At 38.4% G+C, this 22,162-nt stretch overlaps 1 protein-coding gene across 1 annotated transcript in view; it reads right to left on the minus strand.

Moving 5' to 3' along the window:
• TBX20 (T-box transcription factor 20) overlaps positions 1-22,162 on the minus strand; it is a 76,306-nt gene that overhangs the window by 25,031 nt on the left and 29,113 nt on the right. The window contains exon 6 of the mRNA XM_051970314.1: positions 11,141-11,217. Within this exon, the coding sequence (XP_051826274.1) occupies positions 11,141-11,217 (77 nt within the window). The remainder of the gene's footprint in view (positions 1-11,140; positions 11,218-22,162) is intronic.

Genomic DNA, 22,162 nt, shown 5'->3' on the forward strand with positions numbered 1-22,162 from the left:
TAACATCATACAATCAAGCATGTATTATCAACTGATATTGTCTTTGGCTCCCATATTCTTCCATTTGGAAAGCAAGTGTTTGCTGACTACAGCAGTTTTGAGACTTTGGCCTTCTAGCTGTATCAATTGATTTACATTGGTTAAACTATTGTACCAAATTATTGTAATTGGTGTTGATGCCCTTTCTTCCATCCATATCCCATTTTTCAGCATCAATAACTTGTTTAAGTAAGTTGGAGTCGTTTTAATTGCACGCCATCTCTTTTTTCATTTGTATTCCTTCTTCTAGGTTTTTATTAATTTTGTATTGATTTTTATCTTTGCTCTAACAAGTCAGTGGACTGAGTATACACAGACAGTTGACTCAAGAATGACTCCCATATCAGTACCAAGCCATTTCCTGTCTATTAAAACGGAATCGATTTCATTTTTGTGATGTTATTTGGCACTCCTCACAACCAGTTCCTTCTGATTTTCTTCCCCCTGAAGGAAGTGCTCATCTCGCACAAGCAAGGGATTCCTGGCCAATGTACACATCTCCTGTCTGTCTCACTCCTATTCCATGATTCATGTTTTCCAATCTATTTTTGCCATCCACACCTATTATCACCTTTACACTGAAGTCTTCAACCATAAAGGCACAAGTTATTTAATGTGGAGAGTCTTATAGAGGTCTTTGTACAATTGTTGTACCTCTTTATCCTTTGGAGAAAACATTGCACAAGCTACAATCATTTTCATGATGGCCTTTAAAAAATACTTATTCTATGTCTTATTCTATGCATAGAATACACACACACACACACACACACACACACACACACACATATATACATATATATATATATGAGATGGAGAGAAAATGGATATTTGGATAATTGAAAAAATATACTTAAAAACAAGAAAAAAACCTTATCATATGCACTGCAACATGACATGACCAAATACTCCATGCAATGATGCTTCTTTCAAAACACGAGAAAAACTGCTTGTCAGTATCTTTGCAAATGTTAACTGTGTTTAATTGACCTGCTTCTCCAAGAGAACCTGTGCATCATTCTTCCTTATAGGAAATTCCTTATATCTTTTGGTTTCATATTTGATAGAATATAAACTTCTTTAGGAAAGGGACTGTTTTGTTTCTGTCTCTGTGTCTCTAGCACCTAACATAGTGTTTTGGTTAATAAATGCTTGTTGGAATAAATTTATAGTGAGGATATTGAGGTGGATACAACTTAGCTCTTCTAATATTGGGAAAACTAGATCATTGGTAAGGAGCTTACAGTTACCAAAAGTTAAGTTGATGGATATGAATAATCTAAAAACTGTGTTGATTTTTCACCTTCAATTTCCCTTTCAGCCATGCTGCAAAAGCTTAAGGGAATCACAATAAATGCCATTTTTAATTTTTCTTTTTTTCATGTATTGCCATTACCACTAATTATCAAGTCAAGAAAACATGTTCAAGTTCTGCTTTTGACACATGCCAACTGTGTGACTCTGGTCTAATTGCTTAATTTCTCCATATCCCCAGACAGTAATCTAAACGCATTAATTAGTTACAGAGGGGCTGGTGCTCTACAACAGTGAAGGGAGGATCCATGCCAGAAGTTCCCATAATCAGATAAAATTATAGGTCTAGACAAAATCAGTAGTCAGAAACAACTTCTACCAAAAAAAAGGAGAGGAAAAACTTCAAGTAGGTAGATAATGCTTGCCAACATAGTTCTATAGCACATCATAACTGTACTATCAATGGCCAGCTAAAGACAATACAACATCCCCCTGTGCCTATTGTTTGTTGAATAATAAGTTATATTTATTGGCAGAGCAGCCACTAGTGACTCTTCTCCAACAAGGTGTCTCAGAAGCTCAAGTCAATCACAAGATTTCTTGAAAGATAGAAATGAAAAAATTATCTCACAGAATAAATGCTTAAGTCTGTTTGTTAGCTCCAAGGAGAATACTCAATGAACATTAATTAAACATTGAAATTGTTTTTGAAGGAAATTGAAAGAAATTGTAGACTTCCCTCGGGAGTGAGATAGAGAGTTAAAGTTAGACAGATTTTCAAATATCTGGGACAATTTATATGTGGACAATGCTGGATAATGAAGAAGATCACCCATGAATCAGCTTCCTTCCAAACCACTAATCCTACTGGTCTTCTTCTATTCCAGAAATATGTGGAGATTTTGTGCAAATTTCAACAATATCAATGAAGGCCACTGGCCAGGGGAGGAGTGTGTGCCTGTGTGGGGTGTGACGTGAAGCTGGAAAAATAACAGGAGGCTGGTGGCTATTTTGCTTGAAATTAGCTAAACCTCCAGAGCAAGAGGAGAAAAAGCCCATCTAAAATGTCACGACATTGTTTTCATCAATATTGACCTCTTTTCTCTTGTAGTATTGGGCCTAATGGGCTGATGGGGGGCAGTTCTGGTCCATCAGCTAAGAGGTTTCACTTACCAGGGGATTTGTCAGCAAAATACCCGGCGCCATTTTTAGGATCAATTCTTTGGAGACAATTGAATTTCCCAAGTGCCAGAGGCTACATTTCTCAAAGCCATGTGGTCTACCCTATAAAAGCCTAATCTCAGTGTAGTTAGAAAGCTCACTCATCTCTCTCTGTAGGTCAACTACAAACTGGCCGGGTGATCTTCTTAGACTACACGCATCTTTTCGTCTCTTGTTTGTGAAGAACTGCTCCTGATGCGTCTCTTTGTCCACCTCCAAATTCGCTCCTAATTTTGATGCTTCCGCTAGATATGCAACCAAATTGATGGGTAATTTTCTTCTCCAATGCAGAATGTCAATATAGATAATAATAATAAGGATGATGGTAAATAATCCTTATTGTTGTTGTTGTTATGGCTGAATTTTATATACAATTTACTATGTACCAAGAACCAAGCTAAGTGCTTTATAAATATTATCTCATTTGATCCTCACAACAACTCTGGGAGGTAGATGTTATTATCATCCCCACCTTACACATGAGGGGGAAAGGCAGATGGAGGTTTAGTGTCTCACTCAGGATCACACAGTTGAGGACAGATTTGAAATTAGCTCTTCCTAACTCCAGACCCAGTGCTCTGTCCACTCTGAACCACCTCCTTTCTCATTCTAACTAATCCTTGGCCTTGCCCTTCTGTAAGCTCTTCAAATCCACTTGAGGTCTTCCTCTATTAATTTTTATATATGATGGAGACCAGTGGAATAACAAATATTCTCTGCCATATTTATTTAAATTATCCCCCCTGCTATTTTTCATCCTGGTTCCATGACCAGCTCAATTCCTTTTCTGGCCATTGCTTTTAGATGCTGCTTCTGGTTCTCACGCATCCTTGGGTGACATGTTGCTGCTGATTTTTGCCCACCGTGCCTCTTTCCATTGCCCTTTGGATAATTTTGAGATTATTTTGAAATTTTGAGAATGTGTGAGAATGTGAATATGGAATTCACAGGTGTTTCTTATCATGAAGGGATATTGGGATTAAAAAGATTGACCTTTGCAGCAGTGATGGGATCATTGAAAGTGTTCTACTGGCTAAACAAATTGTACCATATACATACATGTTATGGAATATTACTATATTGTGAGAAAATTACCACATTGTGAAAAATGAGGAATAGGGAGAATTCAGAGACGAATCAAAAACATACAGACCAATACAAGACAGAGCAAGAATAAAGACCCAAGCAGAAAGAACACAAAAGAAAATACAGTGCAATTATTGGCTACAGCAAGAGTTTAGAAAATGCACCTATTAACTAAGCACTGACCTAAGCACTGAAGATACAGAGAAAAGCAAAAAATAGTCTCTGTCCTTGAGGAACTTATAACCTAAGACAATATACTATAGACAAAGAAAGTAGAGATAGGATGGATTGGATGTCATTTAATCTCTTTTGGCCTCAGTTTACTTCATCTATAAAATGAGAAGGTCGCACTATATAACCTTGAATAGTCTCTTCCATCTCTGTCCCTCCACAGATGCAGATCACAACCCATCCACACTGTGTGACATCTCAGGTCCTCCCACAAATTTACCACAAGAGATTAGTGACTTCTCAGAAGGGGCCATTACTTAAATCCTTAAAAGTTACCATCAAACCAGGAAGGTTTACTCACAACAAGCAATCTGCCAACCCGCTGACAATGACAACTCAGTGATTTCCCTGGATGAGTCACAGCTTGCTTTCATCAAAAATTCTTCCTCCCTCTTATTGTTCAGTGGACGCCAAGATGGGACGGTAAAGCAACTGAACTTACCCAAGGAAGCATGACCCGTTTGCTTTGGAATCAAGAAAGCTCAGGGTCCCTTCATTCGTCCCATTAAAACCCAAACTCCTGGAGGGACTCTTGATTTACAGCATTGACAAGGTAATGACACTACAGTCAAAATGGCAGCACAGTGAACAGGGCCAGAACCGTGGAATCAGGAAGACCTGAGTTTCAATCTGGCTCATAACTTGTAACCATGGTCATTACTCAACATTTTAATGCCCCAACCAACTCTCTGAGATAGCAGGTTACAGAAATCACTAATTTATGCCAGTGAAGGGACTTGGCTCTCCAAATGTTTTCCACATGGATAAAATTATGAGTCCTGACCAAAATAGGGAAGGAGGAAGGGAGGGAGGGAGGGGGAGGAAGAGATACAGAGACAGAGATGGAAACAGAGACAGAGAGACAGAGAGATAGAGACAGGGACAGACAGAGAGAAACAGACAGACAGAGAGAGAGATATGATTGGATGATTGGATAGATGGATAGATAGATAGACAGATAGGTAAATAGATAGATGATAGATGGATGATAGATGAATTAATGGATAGACAAATGATAGAAAGATACATGAATTAATTAATAGACAAATGAATAAATTAGGCAAAACTAACATTAAAAGTTTTTTTAAAAAACTCATAGTGACTATGAGCCTTATGGGCCAATTGGGCATCTCATTAGGATCTAGAACAGACATTTTAATCCCAGATCCAGCAATCTGTGGACAAATTTTGTGGGGTCCATAAACTTGAATTCAATAATAGATATATAATACATACTATACACACACACACACACACACACATATATATATTAAACAACTTTCTTTTCACTAACCTCTAATTGAAATTTAGCATTTTCTTCTTAGGATTTTTTTAAAGCACGATTCTGAGAAATACACAGGATTAACCAGAAAGTCCAAGAGATTCAGGACACAATATGGGGTAGGAAGCCCAGTTTTAGGAAGTAGGGTGAAAAATACTCCCAAGGTTATCTATCCCAACCACTTTATTTTGCAAATAGAGAAACTGAGGCCCAACAGAGATCATAGATCATAGGATCATAGAACTAGAACTGAAGGGACCTCCAAGGCCATCCGGCCTACCCCATCCCCTATTTTACAGATGAGGAAACTGAACCAAAAAGCAACTGAATGATTTGTCCAGGATCACTGAAGAATCCCCAGGGGTAGAATATGCACCTCAAGCTTCTGACTTCAGAGTTCAGACTCTTCATTGTACTTCCCTGCTTCATGTAACCTACTTTAGAATAGCCCTAAGCCAAAATAATGACTAAGTGAATATTATCTTTTCTGTCTGAATCAAAGAGATTTCATCCTAAAGGCACTGAAATTTGGGCCTTCTACCCAATAAATCTGGAACAGGAAACCAAATCATTAAGGTCACATATTTATAACATCATATTCAATTAGGTTGGAAGAGTGTAATTTCTGTCATCGTCTCATAAAAAGATGTGTTTTTCTCTCAGATCTCCTCTAAAGAAAAGCAGCCTCTATTGTGACAGATAGGGACTGTTTTCAATCAGTTACAAGGAGCAATCTAATTAGGAGATGGTTTAGTGCAGTAACTGACTCCAGACTAATTTGATTTCTTTAGGTCTCTAAAGATCAATTGATCTGATTTGTTTTCCCTCCCCAAAGGCTATTTAGGAAAAAAAGGAGACTGAAATGCCTCAAAATGAAATCGGAAACCTTGGCTGCTTTCACGCGACTTAGGTCATCTTGTCATCTCCCAGCTAGTTAGTAGCGAGGGCTCCCTTGGGCTTTGGTTGGAACACCAAAAGCCCCTTAGCTAGGGGGGGTTCTGGGGGCTGCTTCCACCCAGAAGCCGAATCACTGCATGAGAATTCCGGAGCGGATTCAGACCTGGAAGAGACCTTTGGGGTCATCGGGGTCAACACTCCCGTTTTATAGATAATAATAATAATTACAAACCATAATACACTGCATCGGTGTAAGCGAAGTACTTTCTCCACATAATCTCATTTAATCCTTACAACTCTATGAGGTCAAGACTTAGAGCTAGCAAGTTCTGGGTTTAAATCCTATGTCAGATCCTTATTAGTTGCGTGATCAAGCCGATCATTTAACATCTGCCTGCCTCAATCTCCTCACCTGTAAAATGGGAATATTAATAGTCTATGCTTCCCGGGATTTTGGGGAGGATAAAATAAGGTAATATTTATAAGGTATTTTGTAAAGCTTATTGCACTATATAAATGCTAGCTATTATTGTGCATTTATTTTGTATACTTTAGAACTGATTGCATGGCACGGGAGGCACTGGTCCAGGACTCTCTGACATGCTGTGCCCTCATCAGAGAAGGTGCCATGCTCTATAAGCAAAGCAGAATTTCATTAGCTGAGAAGAAATGTGAGATGCATAAACCCCAAATATTATAGGGACTATTTGTGTCTGACCTGTGGCAGAGCACTCCGAGCTCGAATCGGTCTGATCAGCCACTGTAACTCGACTTTAATTTAGTGATGTCATTAGTTCTCTTCCAGAATTAAAGATAACCAATGTACTGTAAGCTAATAGTATATTATTATTATATTGTTATGTATTGTTTACTATTGTTATATTAATTAAATTATGTTTATATATAATAATAAACTATTATGTATCATATACTATTATATTACTGTTATATACTATTATATTATATTATGCATTAATAGGCTAATATTACTCCTTATTTTACAGATAAAGAAACTAAGGCTTACGTGGTTAGTAGAAGAAGAAAGGGGATAAGCATGGATATAATGCTTATTATGTGGCAGGCACTGTACTAAGTGCTTTACAAAAATTATCTCACTTGATCTTCACAACATCTCTGTGAGACAGGGGATGTTATTATTCCCATTTTATAGTTGAGAAAGCAAAGACAGACAGAGGTCAATCACCCAGCTAGGAAGTATCTGAAGCTGAATTTGAATTCAGTTATTCCAGAGCCCAGGCCCATACTCTGTGCACTCTACCCCCGGACACCTCCAATAAAAGGAAACTGAGACCCAGGTGATGCAAAGTCACACAAGAAGTGAGCGTCAGTACTAAGATCCAGCCAAGTCCCCTGATCTCCCCCAACCCCCAGTCAGATGCAGCTCTGGAAATATCAGAAAAGACTAATCTTCATGGATACTAGTATCCCCAAGGTTTAACCTTCATGTATACCTAGAACCAAAAGGATCATAAATTCAGAGAGAATAAACTCCAGAGATTTTCTAGTCCAACCCCCTCATTCTGTATTTGAGGAAACAGGTCCAGTGAAACGAAGCCCAGATTCACATAAATATAAAGTGTCCGAATCCTAATTTGGACCCAAGCTCCCTCATCCCAAATGAAGTACTCTTGCCTCTGTACTGTGCTGGATGTTTTGTTTCCAGAAATAGCCTTAGAAATACTACTTGGGTACCACTATACACCTCTCATATTGGCTAAAATGACAGGAAAAGATAACGATAAATCTTGGAGGGGATATGGAAAAACTGGGACATTAATACATTGTTGGTGGAGTTGTGAACTGATCCGACCATTCTGGAGAGCAATTTGGAATTATGCCCAAAGGGCTGGCAAATTATGCGTGCCCTTTGTCCAAAAATCTCACTACTGGGCCTGTATCCCAAAGAGATCATAAAACAGAGAAAAAGACCCACAAATGCAAAAATGTTTGTAGCATCTCTTTTTGTAACGGCAAAGAGCTGGAAAGTGAATGGACGCCCATCAGTTGGAGAATGGCTGAATGGTATACAATGATGGTATATAAATGTAATGGAACATTATTGATCTATAAGAAATGACCAATGATTTCAGAAAGCCCTACAGACGAACAGATGCTAAGTGAAGTGAGTAGAACCAAGAGAACATTATACACAACAACAGCAAGGTTATGTGATGATTCATTCTGATGGATTGGACTATTTTCAACAATGAGGTAATTCGGGCCAATTCCAATAGACTTGTGATGGAGAGAGCCATCTGCACCCAAAGAGAGAACTAGTTGGGGCAGCAAGAAAATTACATCAGAATCACAGCCACCTTGAGACAGTATGGTTTATCAAGAGTACTAAATTTGTAGTGGGAGGTCCCAGATTTAAATCCCAATCTTCCTCCTCACTAATTGTAACCTTGAGCCCTCTCTGACTTCAGATAAGATCCCTGAAACAAGTCAAACAAAGCCATCAATGCCTCTGGGATTGTAGACACATCTCAGATGTCATTTCAATGGGAGGACTTGTCCGCTTCACTAATCCTGTATTTGAGAAGCACCTGATGACTGTTTGTTGGTTTCTCAATTGATGTGTGGAAGGTCATCATCCCAACTGTTTAAGCCCAGTGGGAAGCAGCTATCTCCCAAGGTGGAATCTCTTTAGTCTACAATCCAAAGCATGCTTTTGGTGCAGCAGAAAAATCCAATGAAAAACAGATATGTCTACATTTATATATGTAGACGTTGGTTCATCCACTCATTCAATGTCTATTTATTGTGTTGTGTCTAGTTCTGGAGGAGGTACAAAGTTCAAGGAAGACACAGGCCCTATACTCCCAGAATTCCTCCTCTTGGTAATGACCTTTCCATTCTAGCACCTCACATGACGCATGGCTTTATTTGGAAATGTCTATTTTATGATTACAGTTTTATTCATGCTATTAATCTTCCGATTTGACCATAAGCTCCATGATATTTTCCCTAACTTTTGTTTCTTCTCATCCGAACCCCAATTCTCTGAATACAGCTGTCATCTGAGGAAAGTTTATTGGATTATTGAATGAATGGGTCACATAAGCAAAAGTTCTGTTGGATGAACCGTACCTCTGTCCAAGTTGCCATTGCCTGGAGTATGTCCCTCATGTAAACTCAGAGAACCAGGAAAATAGCTTATACAAAAACAAGAACAATGTAAAGGAAAAAGAACGTGGAAAGAATCAGGACTGCTGATGCTGACAATAATCAGTCGTGATTCCACAAGACTGATGCTGAAGCATCTCACCCCCTGATAGAGAAGTAAGAGAGTTCAAGATACCGAATGAGACATCCATTTTTAGACAAAGAAAATATGGGGATGTCTTTTGTTTGATTACATGTATTTGTTACAAGGCCTTTTCTTTTTTTTTCAACTGAGGGGAGTGGTGGGAGGTAAAGGGGGATAGGATAGTGTTCCTAAACTCCCCCAAATAAAAGATGAAAAGAGAAAGAAACCCAGAAGGAATTATAGACCAGAGGATGTCTTTTCAATGTACATATTGAACTTGTTATATTCTTAGAAAAAAAGCAAGCTCTAGATAATGGAGATTCCAGTTTCACCTACAATCTTCTTCTGTTCTGCAGCATATCTGGAAATGCTTATTTTATTTTAGTGTTTTAAAGTTAAGAATAAAAAGTAAGAAAGGAAGGAAAAGAGGATAAATCAGAGCTTCGCTGTCACCTCCAACACAAGGCCCTTCCTTATCTCCCAGCACTGACACAGCATCTTGTACATAAATGCTTATTGGATTGTACTGCTCATGCTTGCTACCTTTTGAAACTAGTTTATTATTTTTCTATTTGTTTATCTGTGTGGATCTTGTATACACCAGTTTTGTCCTTGTGTTTCATTGATTAGGAGGTGTCCTAAACCTCCTCATGTAGGTCTACACAGAATATGAGCTGTTCATACCAGTGCATTCTGGGGGGAGCATTCCCATTGGCTCTTTTTCTACCCTCTCTCTCAGTACATGAGTGTTCAATAAGTATCTGCCAAATTGAATTAAGTGAGAAAAGGAGCAAAAGTTGGAGAAAGGTATTTTCTATTTTCTTAAAATGTTTAAGAATCTGCTTAGCATTGAAAGATAAATGACAAATGACAAAGCATTTAAACCAAAGGTTTGGTCATGATCTAGTTACTAAGACTTTTGTATTCCTGGGATTTGGATATCCCATTAAAAAATTTCTGTTAACCATCACAGAAACAAAAGTTCAGTTGATTTATTGTCTTGAATGAGCAAACCAACATAATTGAAAAGAACAGGCACAAAAGCAGGGCCAAAGATGGATGGTGCTAGTCTTCAAATCTGGGACTTAGAACCTCATGAACCAAACCCTATAATTATGGCCCACAGAGAAGCTATAGCCCTTCGGGTCTCCATATTATTATACCGAATTATAGATTTAGAGCTGGGAAGGAGTATAAATGGTCCATCTTGTCTCCAACCTGTCATGTTACAGATGAGTAACTCAAGGCCCAGAGGTGAGTCTCTCAGTGATTTGCCTGAGCTCACTAAGAGTAAGGTCATACATAGCTGGGACTTAAATCGATACCCTGTGACTCGAACCCAGTGACTTTTTCACTGAACCACACTACCTCTTGCTCTCTTTCTTCCCCATGCTTTCTTTACATAAATAGACATTCTCCAGGAGACCAAGGAATGTGATGATTCCTCGTCTTTGCAGATCACCACTTTCCCAAGGTGGAGCTTTGCCGTCATCAAAAGGATTGAAATGAATGATAACAAGGGAGCCCTAGTTTATGCAGTGGAAAGTATTTCCCAACCATCAAAGTAAACCCTTAAAGACGCCTCCTCTGAAAGTTGCACATGTTACAGATCTGGCTATGGCAACTGTCAAGATTCAAAGCAGTTCCATATCTATAGGGCTTACAACTCAAAGTGGGGAAAAGAGGAGGCGGGAGAAACAGAAAAACTGGGGGGAAAAAAAGAACAAAGGAAAACAGAAAAATCGGCAGATTACGAGGGGAAATGTATAGTACTTTTGTACTTGAAAGTAGAGTTTTGCTATCAAATTTCTCTTCTCTGTATCTTATGTACAAGGAAAGTAACAAAAAATCATCATTACCTTTCGATATCAGTGAGCCTGGAGGAATCTCGGAAACCTTTGGCAAATGGATTGCTGTCGATTTTCAGCTTGGTTATCTGGAAATGAAAGAATACATGATGGCATCATCACTAGGGTTAAGGATTAGAGTATCTGGTCAACCTGGACTTGGAAACTCGTTACACTTAGATTCTATTCCTCCCCCACCTCAAAAATTATATTTCTGGGATGAAAGACTTTTCCTAAGTCCTTTTATTCATTTAATAAATATTGTTTATCTCCCCTGAAAAAATTATCTTGTATTTCTTTTATATATGTCTATATGTGTTTGTCATTTCCTCAGTAGAATGTAAACTCCTAACATTATACATAGCAACAAGAAGATTATACAATGGTCAATTCTGATGGACGTAGCTCTTTTCACCTGAGACACGAGTCAGGCCAGTTCCGATAGATTTGTGATGGAGAGAGTCATCTATATCCAGAAAGAAGATTGTGGGGACTGAGTGTGGATCACAACATAGCATTTTCATTTTTTGATGTTGTTTGCTGGTATTTTGGTTTTTTTTCTCATTTTTTTCTTTTTGATCTGATTTTTCTTATGCATCATGATAATTGTGGAAATATGTATAGAAGAATTAGACATGTTTAACATATATTGGGCTCTTGTTGTCTAGGGAAGGTGAAAGGGAGGGGAAAAATTTGGAACACAAGATTTTGCAAGGATGAATGTTGAAAATTATCTGTGCATATGTTTTAAAAATTAAAAGCTTTAATAAAAAAAGAATGGAAGCTCCTTGAGGATCAATATTGTTTCATGTTTGTCTTTGTATGCTGGTCAATTAGCAGTGCATAGAAAAGGCTAAATATAGACTGGACTTGCCAAGAATTCCCAGATGAGGGAGGAGCCTCCTCCAATACAAGTGAGTGCCTTCTCTGTGATTAATACTCTTACAGAGCATCTAAGAATGCTGGGAAAGTAAATTACTTGTCCAGGATGGCACAGCCTATGTGTGCCAGAAGTGGGACTTGAACTCCGGTTCTTCCTGGCAGCCGCTTTTCTGACCACTATGCTAAGCTGGCTCTGACATCTAACAGATGCTTAATAAGTGCTTTTTGACTAATCGATCTGCCACAAATTAGGGATAGTATAAAATTCTATTGCAGACTCAGGCTTGTGATGCTTCCGATGAGACCAATCTATTCAGACCCATTAACTCGGAGGTCCTGCTGTTCCCTTACAAAGGAGATTCTATACAGAAAGCATCAACTAAGAGGATTTCAACCCTTAGACCCTGTAAAAGAACTCACACAAATCTTGCTGAATTCAAAAAAAGTAAACATGGAAAAATCAAGAGGGATGTCTCGTCCATCTTAAATGTTTTTCATTTTGACTTGTGATGTCATTGGCAGAGGGAATTGTCAGTATGGGAGCCCTCTTCCTTGATACAGATCAACAAGTAAAAATTCTCTGCTAACGTAAAAATCTCAGAGAGTTAGTTGGATCCCTGAGAGGTTAAGTGACCAGTTAAGGTTAAGATCAATTTAGGTTAAGTTCAGTAGGTATCTGAGGTGAATCCAGGTTTTTCCAACTCTGAGATTTGTCCATTCATTATAGTGTACTGCTTCCCCACTGAATGACACACATCCAAAGCCTCTGTCTAAACAGCAAGGAGTTGGCACTCACATTTCTTTTTCATTTGTTAAACACTGAAGAGGTTATCATTATCAATTGGTTAATAATAATGTTATTAAATAGCATATACATTACATATATGAAGTTATATTGCCTTCTAGGATACAACCTAGAATGAGTGGGTTGGAATACAAGATTTTAGGTCTCTAAATTTCATAGCATCTCAGATTTTGAGGTGGTGAGTTCAGCCAATCAGCCAAATAAAGGAACATCCCCTACCTCACTCAGTGTCAAACCTGTTTTGGTTTTGCTGGAAGGCTGACAACAGCTAGAAGCAGCTCATGACCCTCTCTTCACTGAATATCACTTGTCATCCAAGCAGAAGCTTGTAGCCCTCCCGGAGAAGTAGCTTCGGAATCATGACTCTCAATAGACATCGTGGTCAAAAGGGTCAAGTGGCTAAGGAGATTTGCAACAGGGAGTTCACACCTCTATTTAGACTTTAGAAAGGGAGCCTTTGGGAGGAGTGTTTCTAGTTTTAAAAAATAAATAACTTTTTGGTAGTGTACTTCGCGCCCTTAGGATGTGAAAAGCTCAGATTATAACATCCGCAAGAGAACAAGTTTACAACTGTTCATTAAATAGCCACTGTGCCTATCTTTCTTCTGTGTCTTGTGTCTTTCTTTAGAAATGTGATGAGGGCAGAAGGCAAAAAGAGAAGGGAACAGTAAAGGATGAGACAGATAGAGAATGTCATGGGGAAATGAGGAACGTGAGACTGGGCAGAGTCTGAGAGATAGAGGAGGTTAGAAGAGGCTCGCTGGGGTTATGGGATCACAGGCCAGACACGACGGAACAATAAGTGTGGGCTAGCCTTGGAATTAGGAAGAAATGGGTCTAGCTCCTGCTTCTGACATACACTGGCCATGTGACTTGGGCATATCACATAACCTCCCAATGCTCCTAGAAAATACTATATATCTATATAAGCTGTGAAGTATGTGCCCGTCTAGGTTTTTTGCCACTTTTTGCCTTTTTTGCATGGCCAGATTTTGCACAGCACCTAGCATATAGTAGGCACACAATAAATGCTACTTAGCTAGTAGAGGGAGCTTCATATACTAGAGAAATCTCAGGTCTGGACAAAAAAACAAACATTTGTACTAATGACCTCATCAGATGGTTATGAAAAATGTGCCGTGGAAATCTTAAAAGAACTCGATGATTGGGTCACTGTTGGAGAGCTGTTGGGGGGTGTGTGTGAGTGTGTGTGAGAGAGTGTATGGGGGATGTATGTGGGGGATGTATATGTGTATGTTATCTAAGTGCATTTGTGTGGAGGGTGTGTGTGTAAGTGTATCTGTGTGACTACGTGTGTATGTGTATGTGTTGCATATAAAGTGCATTTGTGGATGTGTGTGGATTGTGGATGTGGATGTATATGTGTGTGTATGTGTATGGGTTGTGTCCCTCACACTCTTTTCCCAAAGAAATGCCAGCAGCAGTAGCAGCAGCAGCTTGCTTCTCTTGCCCACAGCCCTCTCTAACTCAGGATGTAGCCGAAGGTCTGACGGAATTATAATGCTTGAGAACAGGAAGAGATCATAGAGATTATGGAGCACATTGTTTTTCGATTGCTAAATGGAGAAATTCAGTCTCAGAGAAGGTAAGTGACATGACCAGAGTCATACATTCTGGTAAATAAAGAGAGAGCTGTGATGAGGACCCAGATTGTATCAGGACTTTTTCACCAACCCAGCTGCCCGCCTCTAACAGTAATAGCCTTGCAGGGCAGTTTTCATAAGGGCGTTTTTATGGGAAGATCTGTCTGGCACTTAGGAACTGAATCTGTTGGGGCAATAAAGCCCCTGAGTGTGGCAGCCCCACCTATTCACGGTCACCACCTGAAAACGACAACTATGGTCACCAGTGAAAATCTAACAGCAGAAGAAACACAAAGAAATCTATGCACTTGGAAATCAACTTGAATTAAATACAATAAAGGCATGAGCATGTCCGTAAATGAACTAAATGATAATCCTTATTCTCTTCAGAACTACTTAGGGACTTCGGAATGATGAGGATGAGGATGAGGATGAAGATGATGGATGACCATGATCATCATGATGACAATCCAGCACATAGTAGGCAATTAATAAATCTTTAGCAAATTAAATCGAATTATATCGAAACCAAAAAATATAAGGAGTCTCAACTAAATTGAAGGATGATTCACGAAGCATCCTTGGAAAAGCAGATACAGGAATGGGCAGAATGGCTTTTTTGCAGGAGAAAAGGTAACAAGAAACCTCATTTGACAGCACACTTGGCCTTCCTCACCCTGCTGTGCTCAGGATGAAAACCAGAAGAAAAAAAGACCACCATTACAGTAAGGAGAGCTTCTGCAAGAACATCAGTTGCAAAGGATGAGATAGAGAAATTCTAAGAAGCATTTGACAAGAACCTCAAAGGCAAGTCAGCATAAATATTGATACTTACCAACTTCAAAGTGAAGTTGTACGCAGAGGAAGGGATTTGCTGGATTATATAGTTGGGAATTAAAATACAAAAGAGGTCAAAGGCTAGTGGACTCCTAAGACGTCTCAGCCCTAAAGATGATTAATGTTTTCTTCCAGAAGAGTTAGAAGTTGCAGGGTTTGAGAGCACTACAGAGCTTATCTTAAAAGACAGGAAATGACTCATTACCAAAGTGAAGTCATTCAAACAGCTTCTCCAGGGGCAGACTTGTCAAAGTCAAAATCAACATTGATTTAAGAGAAAGAACAAACATAATAAAAAGGCACACAGTACAATCACAACAATTCCTAGCTCACCTATTGGAAAAATACTGGGATAAAACAAGAAATGGAACAAGGAAAATATTGGTGCAGACCATCACCATTTGCTACAGAAGTTTAACTCATCGAAAGCAATGGACACACTAGGGAGGCCAAAAAAGCTTGGTCAGTGAGCACTTGACTTTCTTCCTAAGTGGAGACATCTAACAACCCAAAACTGCAAACTTAGAATATAAACTCACATTCAAAACATTGTAGAAGGTGGTGAAAATCATGATTCTCCAAGCAGAAAACAGGGAAGAGGAAAGTGAATCTTCAGAAAGCTTGTCATAAGATCCAACTAAACTAAATTATCAGAAGAGTATGTCTAGATGAAACTAAAAGGACAATACCAAAGACACCAAAAAAAAAAAAACCACCACAATGCCAATATTTCTTTAGCAAAGTATCTTCAGAATCAATCAGAATAGAACCATTTGATAGGAGACTAATTAGAAAGATCATAAAGGAAGGTAAACTGTGGATGAATAATGGTCCAGAACAAATATATACAGAAAAGACCTGTCCTGGGGATGGTGAAGCTTTAATAACACTGATAGGATCAATTTTCAAGCTAATTGAAAGAGGGGAAGAATACTAAACAGATGAAAATATAATGGATGATATTACTGATGTAGGTAATCACTAGATAATAGTAGACATCAACGTTGGGATTTGGTCATGTGAAGAATTCACAATGGTCATTCTCTTTGGCCAAAGATAGATTTATTTAGGAAGAGATTTCAGACAAAATGAAGGGATACAATCGTAAGGTAATAATATGATAATAGCAAAGGACACAAGGAATGATAAATATGAAATAGAGTGGGAGAGCATGTGAAAGACAAGTTCCTCAGTGGAACTCACAATTATCCTGTAGAAAGGAAGAACCCCATGAGGTTGGGGCATTCCCTTAGCTTGCAGGCTAAATCCTGAAAGGGACTTAGCACCCTAAAAGAGTTAGTTATAAGGAGAAATGGGGTGAGAAGCATAATGGAGTTAAGGGAGACACCACATGGCATAGGGGAGGAAGAGTAAGGAGAAAAACACCAAGAGACAGAGTGCTATGTGGACTGACCCAAAGGCAGGCCACACCCTTGGAATGGCCCAGAAGTAGATTTTATAGGGAAAATTTAACTTCAGGGACATGACTGGGATTCCTGACAGGGCATGGGCATGGCAAGGTGAGACCACTCAAGACCTCTATCACTTTAAGTTGCAGCCAGCCGGCATGCATTGAGAAAAGGAGTTTCCATACCAGGGGATTCCCTATTCTAATAAAATTATGGGGGACCAAGTTATCCTTATCAATAAGATCTCGAATCTGGGAAATGGTTTAAATCACTTGATTTGATATTATTTCCAATTTGGGTCAAGCGATGTAAACATTCTACATGGCCTGGGGTATGTGTATGTGGCAAGGGGTTCAGCAGAATATCCATTTGTTAAGAAGACTGTCAATAACAACAATAATGTATAATGGATAGTGTTCTAGCCTTGGATTCAGGCAACCTGGATTTATTTCTAAGTCAGGATCAATCTGGTCTCTGCTATTTACTACCTCAGGATACTGGACTTTTGCCTTAATGTGCCTTTGCACCTCCCCAGGACTTAACTACTTAATCAAAGATCATTCTTGATCCATGTTGATGAGGGAGTTGAACACACTAAAGAAATCACAGATGTTACATGTGCTCACTTGGTAGAACCATCTACTGCTCCCCAGGCATCCTTCTGGAAATCTCCACATACAGAAAAGATGAATTTTGAATGATTTGGTAGGGGTAGGAGAGAGGGGAAATAGAAAATTTCATAAAGAGAAACTTGCTTTGGCTTCTTCTTCCTGTACAATTAAAATAAAATTAAGGAAAATCTCTCATTCAAAAATATTAGACAAGAGTTAATTGGTTCAATACCAGTGAAATGTGTGGGAACTCTGTGGTTGGAAATACAGAATACAGAATACAGAAAGTCATGTTAGAATCATAGAGCTGGAAAAGAAAGAAAATTATAAAAATAATTAGAGAAATAAAAAACTGATGGGGCAGGTCATGCTCTCCATAATCTGCACAATGTCTAGCAGAGTACTATGAATATAGTAGGCTTGATAAGTATTTGTTTAATATTTATTTGGCAATCAGTCCACAAGCATTTATTAAGCACCTAGTTTATGCCAGACACTGTTCAGAGAAAGTCAAAAACAATCCCTAAACTTAAAGAGCTCATGTTCCAATGGGTGGTCACCAGTAAGAAGTCAGTCTTCAAATATCTTTTTATTAATTTGCTATTAAGCAATATTTGGGGAGGGGCGACCAATTCTATTATTTCATAGTTTAGAAGGATTTCCTATGGGGCAATACCTCTTCAAGCGTATATAATCTTAGGGAGTTTCCTGGGACACTGACAGATTAAGTGATTTGTCTAAAACCATACAGCTGATCTATATCAGAGATGGGACTTCAATCCAGATTTTTTTTGACCCTATGTTCAGCTCTATTCACTATACTATACTGCCTCTCATTAATAAGTATTTTTCGTGGATTTATCTTTCACTTTTGTCAGTTTGTTTTAATTTTAGGATAAAGGTCAAAATTTATAAGTGTAAAGTTCAAAAGTATAATCAATAAAATATCAAAAAAATTTTTTTTCATTCTCATGCTGCTCAAGAAAAACTAGTTGCAATACAGGTTGAGTGCCAGTAGGTGGCGGAGCGGGCAAAGTCCTGGTCCTGGAATCAGGAATAACTGAATTCAAATCCAGCCTCAGATACTTAGAATCTGTGGCTCTGGACAAATCACTTAACACTATTTGCTTCAGTTCCTTGTCTATAAAACGAGCTGGAGAAGAAAATGGCAAACAACACCAGTATCTTTGCCAAAGAAAATCCCAAATGGGATCACAAAGAGTTGGACATGACTGAATAATAATAACAACACAAGTTGGGAAGAAATTGAGGTCTGGAAATGAGATTTGGGATAAACAATCGTGTAGGTCAGAAATATATTGGATCTGGAGGCAGAGAAAATTTAGAGAGAGAAAAAGATGGGGTCAGTGTAAAAGAACTTAAGCTTTCTGAAAACAGAAACTGTTGGCTCTTGTTGTCATTGTCTCCTTAGTACCTAGGACAGCAAACATTTATGGCACTGAATTAAATTAACCACTTAATTTAATTTAGATCCTAGTTTGAGGTGCTTCTATTCTCTTAACAAACACCATCTAAGCTGAAGACCATACAAAAGAATAATGATAAATGAGTAGAGACCTCGAAATGGAAGAAACTCATAAGAACCAGATGGATCCAGCCTGCATGAGAGAATCAATCAAATGTAGGTTCAGAAAGTTCAGAGAAAGCCTTTTTTTGATAGAACACTAATGCACTGTTTAGAAGCCCTATGCCTGTAAGCCATATGTACATAGATGCTTTTGACAAGATAATTCAAGCCCAGAAACTTTATTTTTCTTTTAATTTACCAGCTAATACAAAAAGGCACAGAATCCATACTAACACACATTATGCAAGTACATTGTGGCAGGACACAATCATGTGATTTTTTAAAAGGAAGAATCTATAGATCAATTCCAGTGATCTTGCCATGGAGAGAGCCATCTGTATCCAAGGAGAGAACTGGAGGGACTGAGTGTGGATCACAACATAGCATTTTCGCTTTGTTGTTGTTTGATTGTGTTTTGTTTTCTTTTTTTTTTTTCCTTTTTGATCTGATTTATTTTTTTGCAGCATAATAATTGTAGAAATATGTATAGAAGAATTGCACACGTTTAACATATATTGGATTACTTGCCATCTAGGAGAGAGTGGGGGGGGGAGGGAGGGAGAAAAAAAAAGGTCTGGGGCACAGGTTTTTGTGGGGGTGAATGTTGAGAGTTGTCTGTGCATGTGTTTTGAAAATAAAAAGCTTTAAAAAGAAAAAAAGGAAGAATCTAGAGACTGGAAAGGAAAGGAGGCTGGGGAAAAAAAACTGAGATTGTCCTACTGATTATTGGTTATTGGGGACTGACTACCCAACCCTCTCCTCTTGTGCCATTTGCCTTTGGAAGCTCAGATGGGCCCATAGGGTCGAGTTTCCCTAGAAAACTGTAATATGAATTCCACCAAACAACTGAGTTCTTAACCATCTTTTTGTAGTAAGTATAACTTTACTATCTTTAAGATCTGGGTAGGGATTACAGATATTAATGACATCCTGTCTAAAGGTAAGACTGGCCCCCAGAGACTGTCTCACTAACCAAGAAGAGAACGTCTCCTCAAAAGCATTAAAAAATGAAATTTAACCTATGCTTCAACTCTAGAGCAGTGGTTTGACTGTTCAAACAAATGCATGACCTTTACATCTTAAATTATGAGATAGTTTGTTGAAAGTGTAATGTATTTAACTCTTATCTAATAATGAACAGAAATGTAATTAGCCCCTTGTAAAGACAGAGGAGAAATGGCAAAAAAAAAGAAAAAGAAAAAAGAAAAAGTCTCCATTTTATTGCTCATAAATAAAACTTCTGGCATACAATAAATTAGAAGCAGTTTCAAAATTTCTATTGGGAAGTTTAATTTTGTTTATAGGCGTCACAAAAATAAGCACTTATTTGCCCACAGCTTGAAGTGGGTCTAATAAGAAATGCTCAGGATGTCTCAGTTTCCTCATCTTTAAAATAAGCTGGAGAAAATAATGTTATTAAATTATAATATTAAATGTTATTCTCCTTTTCTTTAAAACTATATTATTCTCCTTTCTTTTCATTCTTGCTCTTTTTTCCTCCATTGGAATTTATGCTTATTTTGAGATAGCAAGGTGGCAACCTAGTGCACTGGACTTGATGTCATAAAGTCCTGGGTTCAAATCCAGAGATAGATACTTAATAGCTGTGGGATCTTGATTAAGTCATTTAACCTCAGTTTGCCTCAGTTTCCTCACCTATAAAACGGAATAACAACAACACCTATCTCACAGACTTGACATGAGGCTCAAATGAGATAATGATTGTAAATGTTGTGCACAGTTCCTGGGACTTAGTAGATGCTATGTAAATGTTAGCCATCATCATCATCATTAATAATAATAACAATATCACCCTCACCAAACTGCTTATATAGCACTTTAAAGTTTAATTAAATCTTGAAGTATTTAATAAAAATGTTCTCATTTGATCCTCCAACAGCTCTGAGAATAAGTGCTCTGTGATTTCTACTTTATAGATGATGAAACTGAAGCTCAGAGAGATTAAAAAATGTATCTAGGGTCACACAACTCATTAAATATACAGAGAAGGATTTAAACTTGGGTTCTTCCTAACATTGCACCATATATCCTCCTCTATTTAGATCTCTTAGAATTCTAAGTTTTCTTCAATATTATGCCATCCTACTACCTACTATGAGAAGTTTCTTCTGATATCCATTAGTCACTAATGTATTGTTCCTCTCCAATAATCATGTATGTGTTTCTCCATTTGCACGGTGTATATCGGGTTTGAGAACAAAGACTTTTCCATCTATGTTTTTTTACCCCCAGTACCTAGCATAGTACCTAGCCCACAGTAGGCATTAAATAAATGCTGTTGGATTTTGGAAGTACAGTCTTGATTCGATCTTGAATTTAGTCAGTCCTGGATTCCTGATTTTGCTCAACAGCACGCTACAGGTAGTCAGCCTGGACGGTTTTCCTGGTAGAGCCATAAACTATCAAAATAACTCCAACCATGGAGCTTTAACATGACAGGAGCACGTAGAATCAGTCAGACAAGCATTGATTAACCGGTCTGCTATTGGCTACAGTGCCAAAACAGGGTGCTAAGATCTGAGGGTGTAAAGCAAGGCAAAGGATCTCACAGTGATGGAGAAATGCTCGCCAACATTTGAGCGACTAACAAGGTGCATAGAAAGGATGAATGGGACTAAGTCACTAGCACAGGTCAGGGAAAGGCTTCTTGTAAGAGAGAGGATTTCAACTGGGACTTGAAGGAAGCCAGGAGGCAGAGATGAGGAGCCCAGTCAGGGAGTGTCCTGTGAGAACAGCCAAGGAGGTCGGGGCATTGAATCACACGGTACAGGGGGTAAGGCACAGGAGAAATGGGGTAGCAAGGAGCCACATGAGGAAGGTCTGTGAGCACCAAACAGAGCATTTTCTATTTGATCCTGCATAGGGGGAAATGAGTTCCCATGTAGGTCCTGAGCCCGGCTTTGGAGGCTCTAAACTCACATTCTCAATCAGAAACCACAACTTTGAAGGAGGAACAATGGTGGTTTTTGATGTGACTTTCAAGGCTGTTTTCTTTCCTTGCCCTTATTGCCAAGGTTATCTCTATGTTTCCCAAGTTAAAATAAAACACAAAATGTCACATTTGTGAAGTTAAAGAAAGAGAAAGGGAGAAAAGGGAAAAGAAAAGAAGAGGGAAAAAGGAAGGGAAGGCAAGGGATAGACAGCGTTGAAGTGATTATGAATGAATTGATTTCTCTAATTAATAAGAGATTGTGAATTTAATTACTGGCATATAAAATTATTTGTACTGTTGGTAAGATTTTATAAAGGTAGAAATAGAGCTACAGGAAATTCAGGA

This window comes from Antechinus flavipes, chromosome 1, assembly GCF_016432865.1.
Source record: "Antechinus flavipes isolate AdamAnt ecotype Samford, QLD, Australia chromosome 1, AdamAnt_v2, whole genome shotgun sequence".
Classification (NCBI taxonomy): Eukaryota; Metazoa; Chordata; class Mammalia; order Dasyuromorphia; family Dasyuridae; genus Antechinus; species Antechinus flavipes.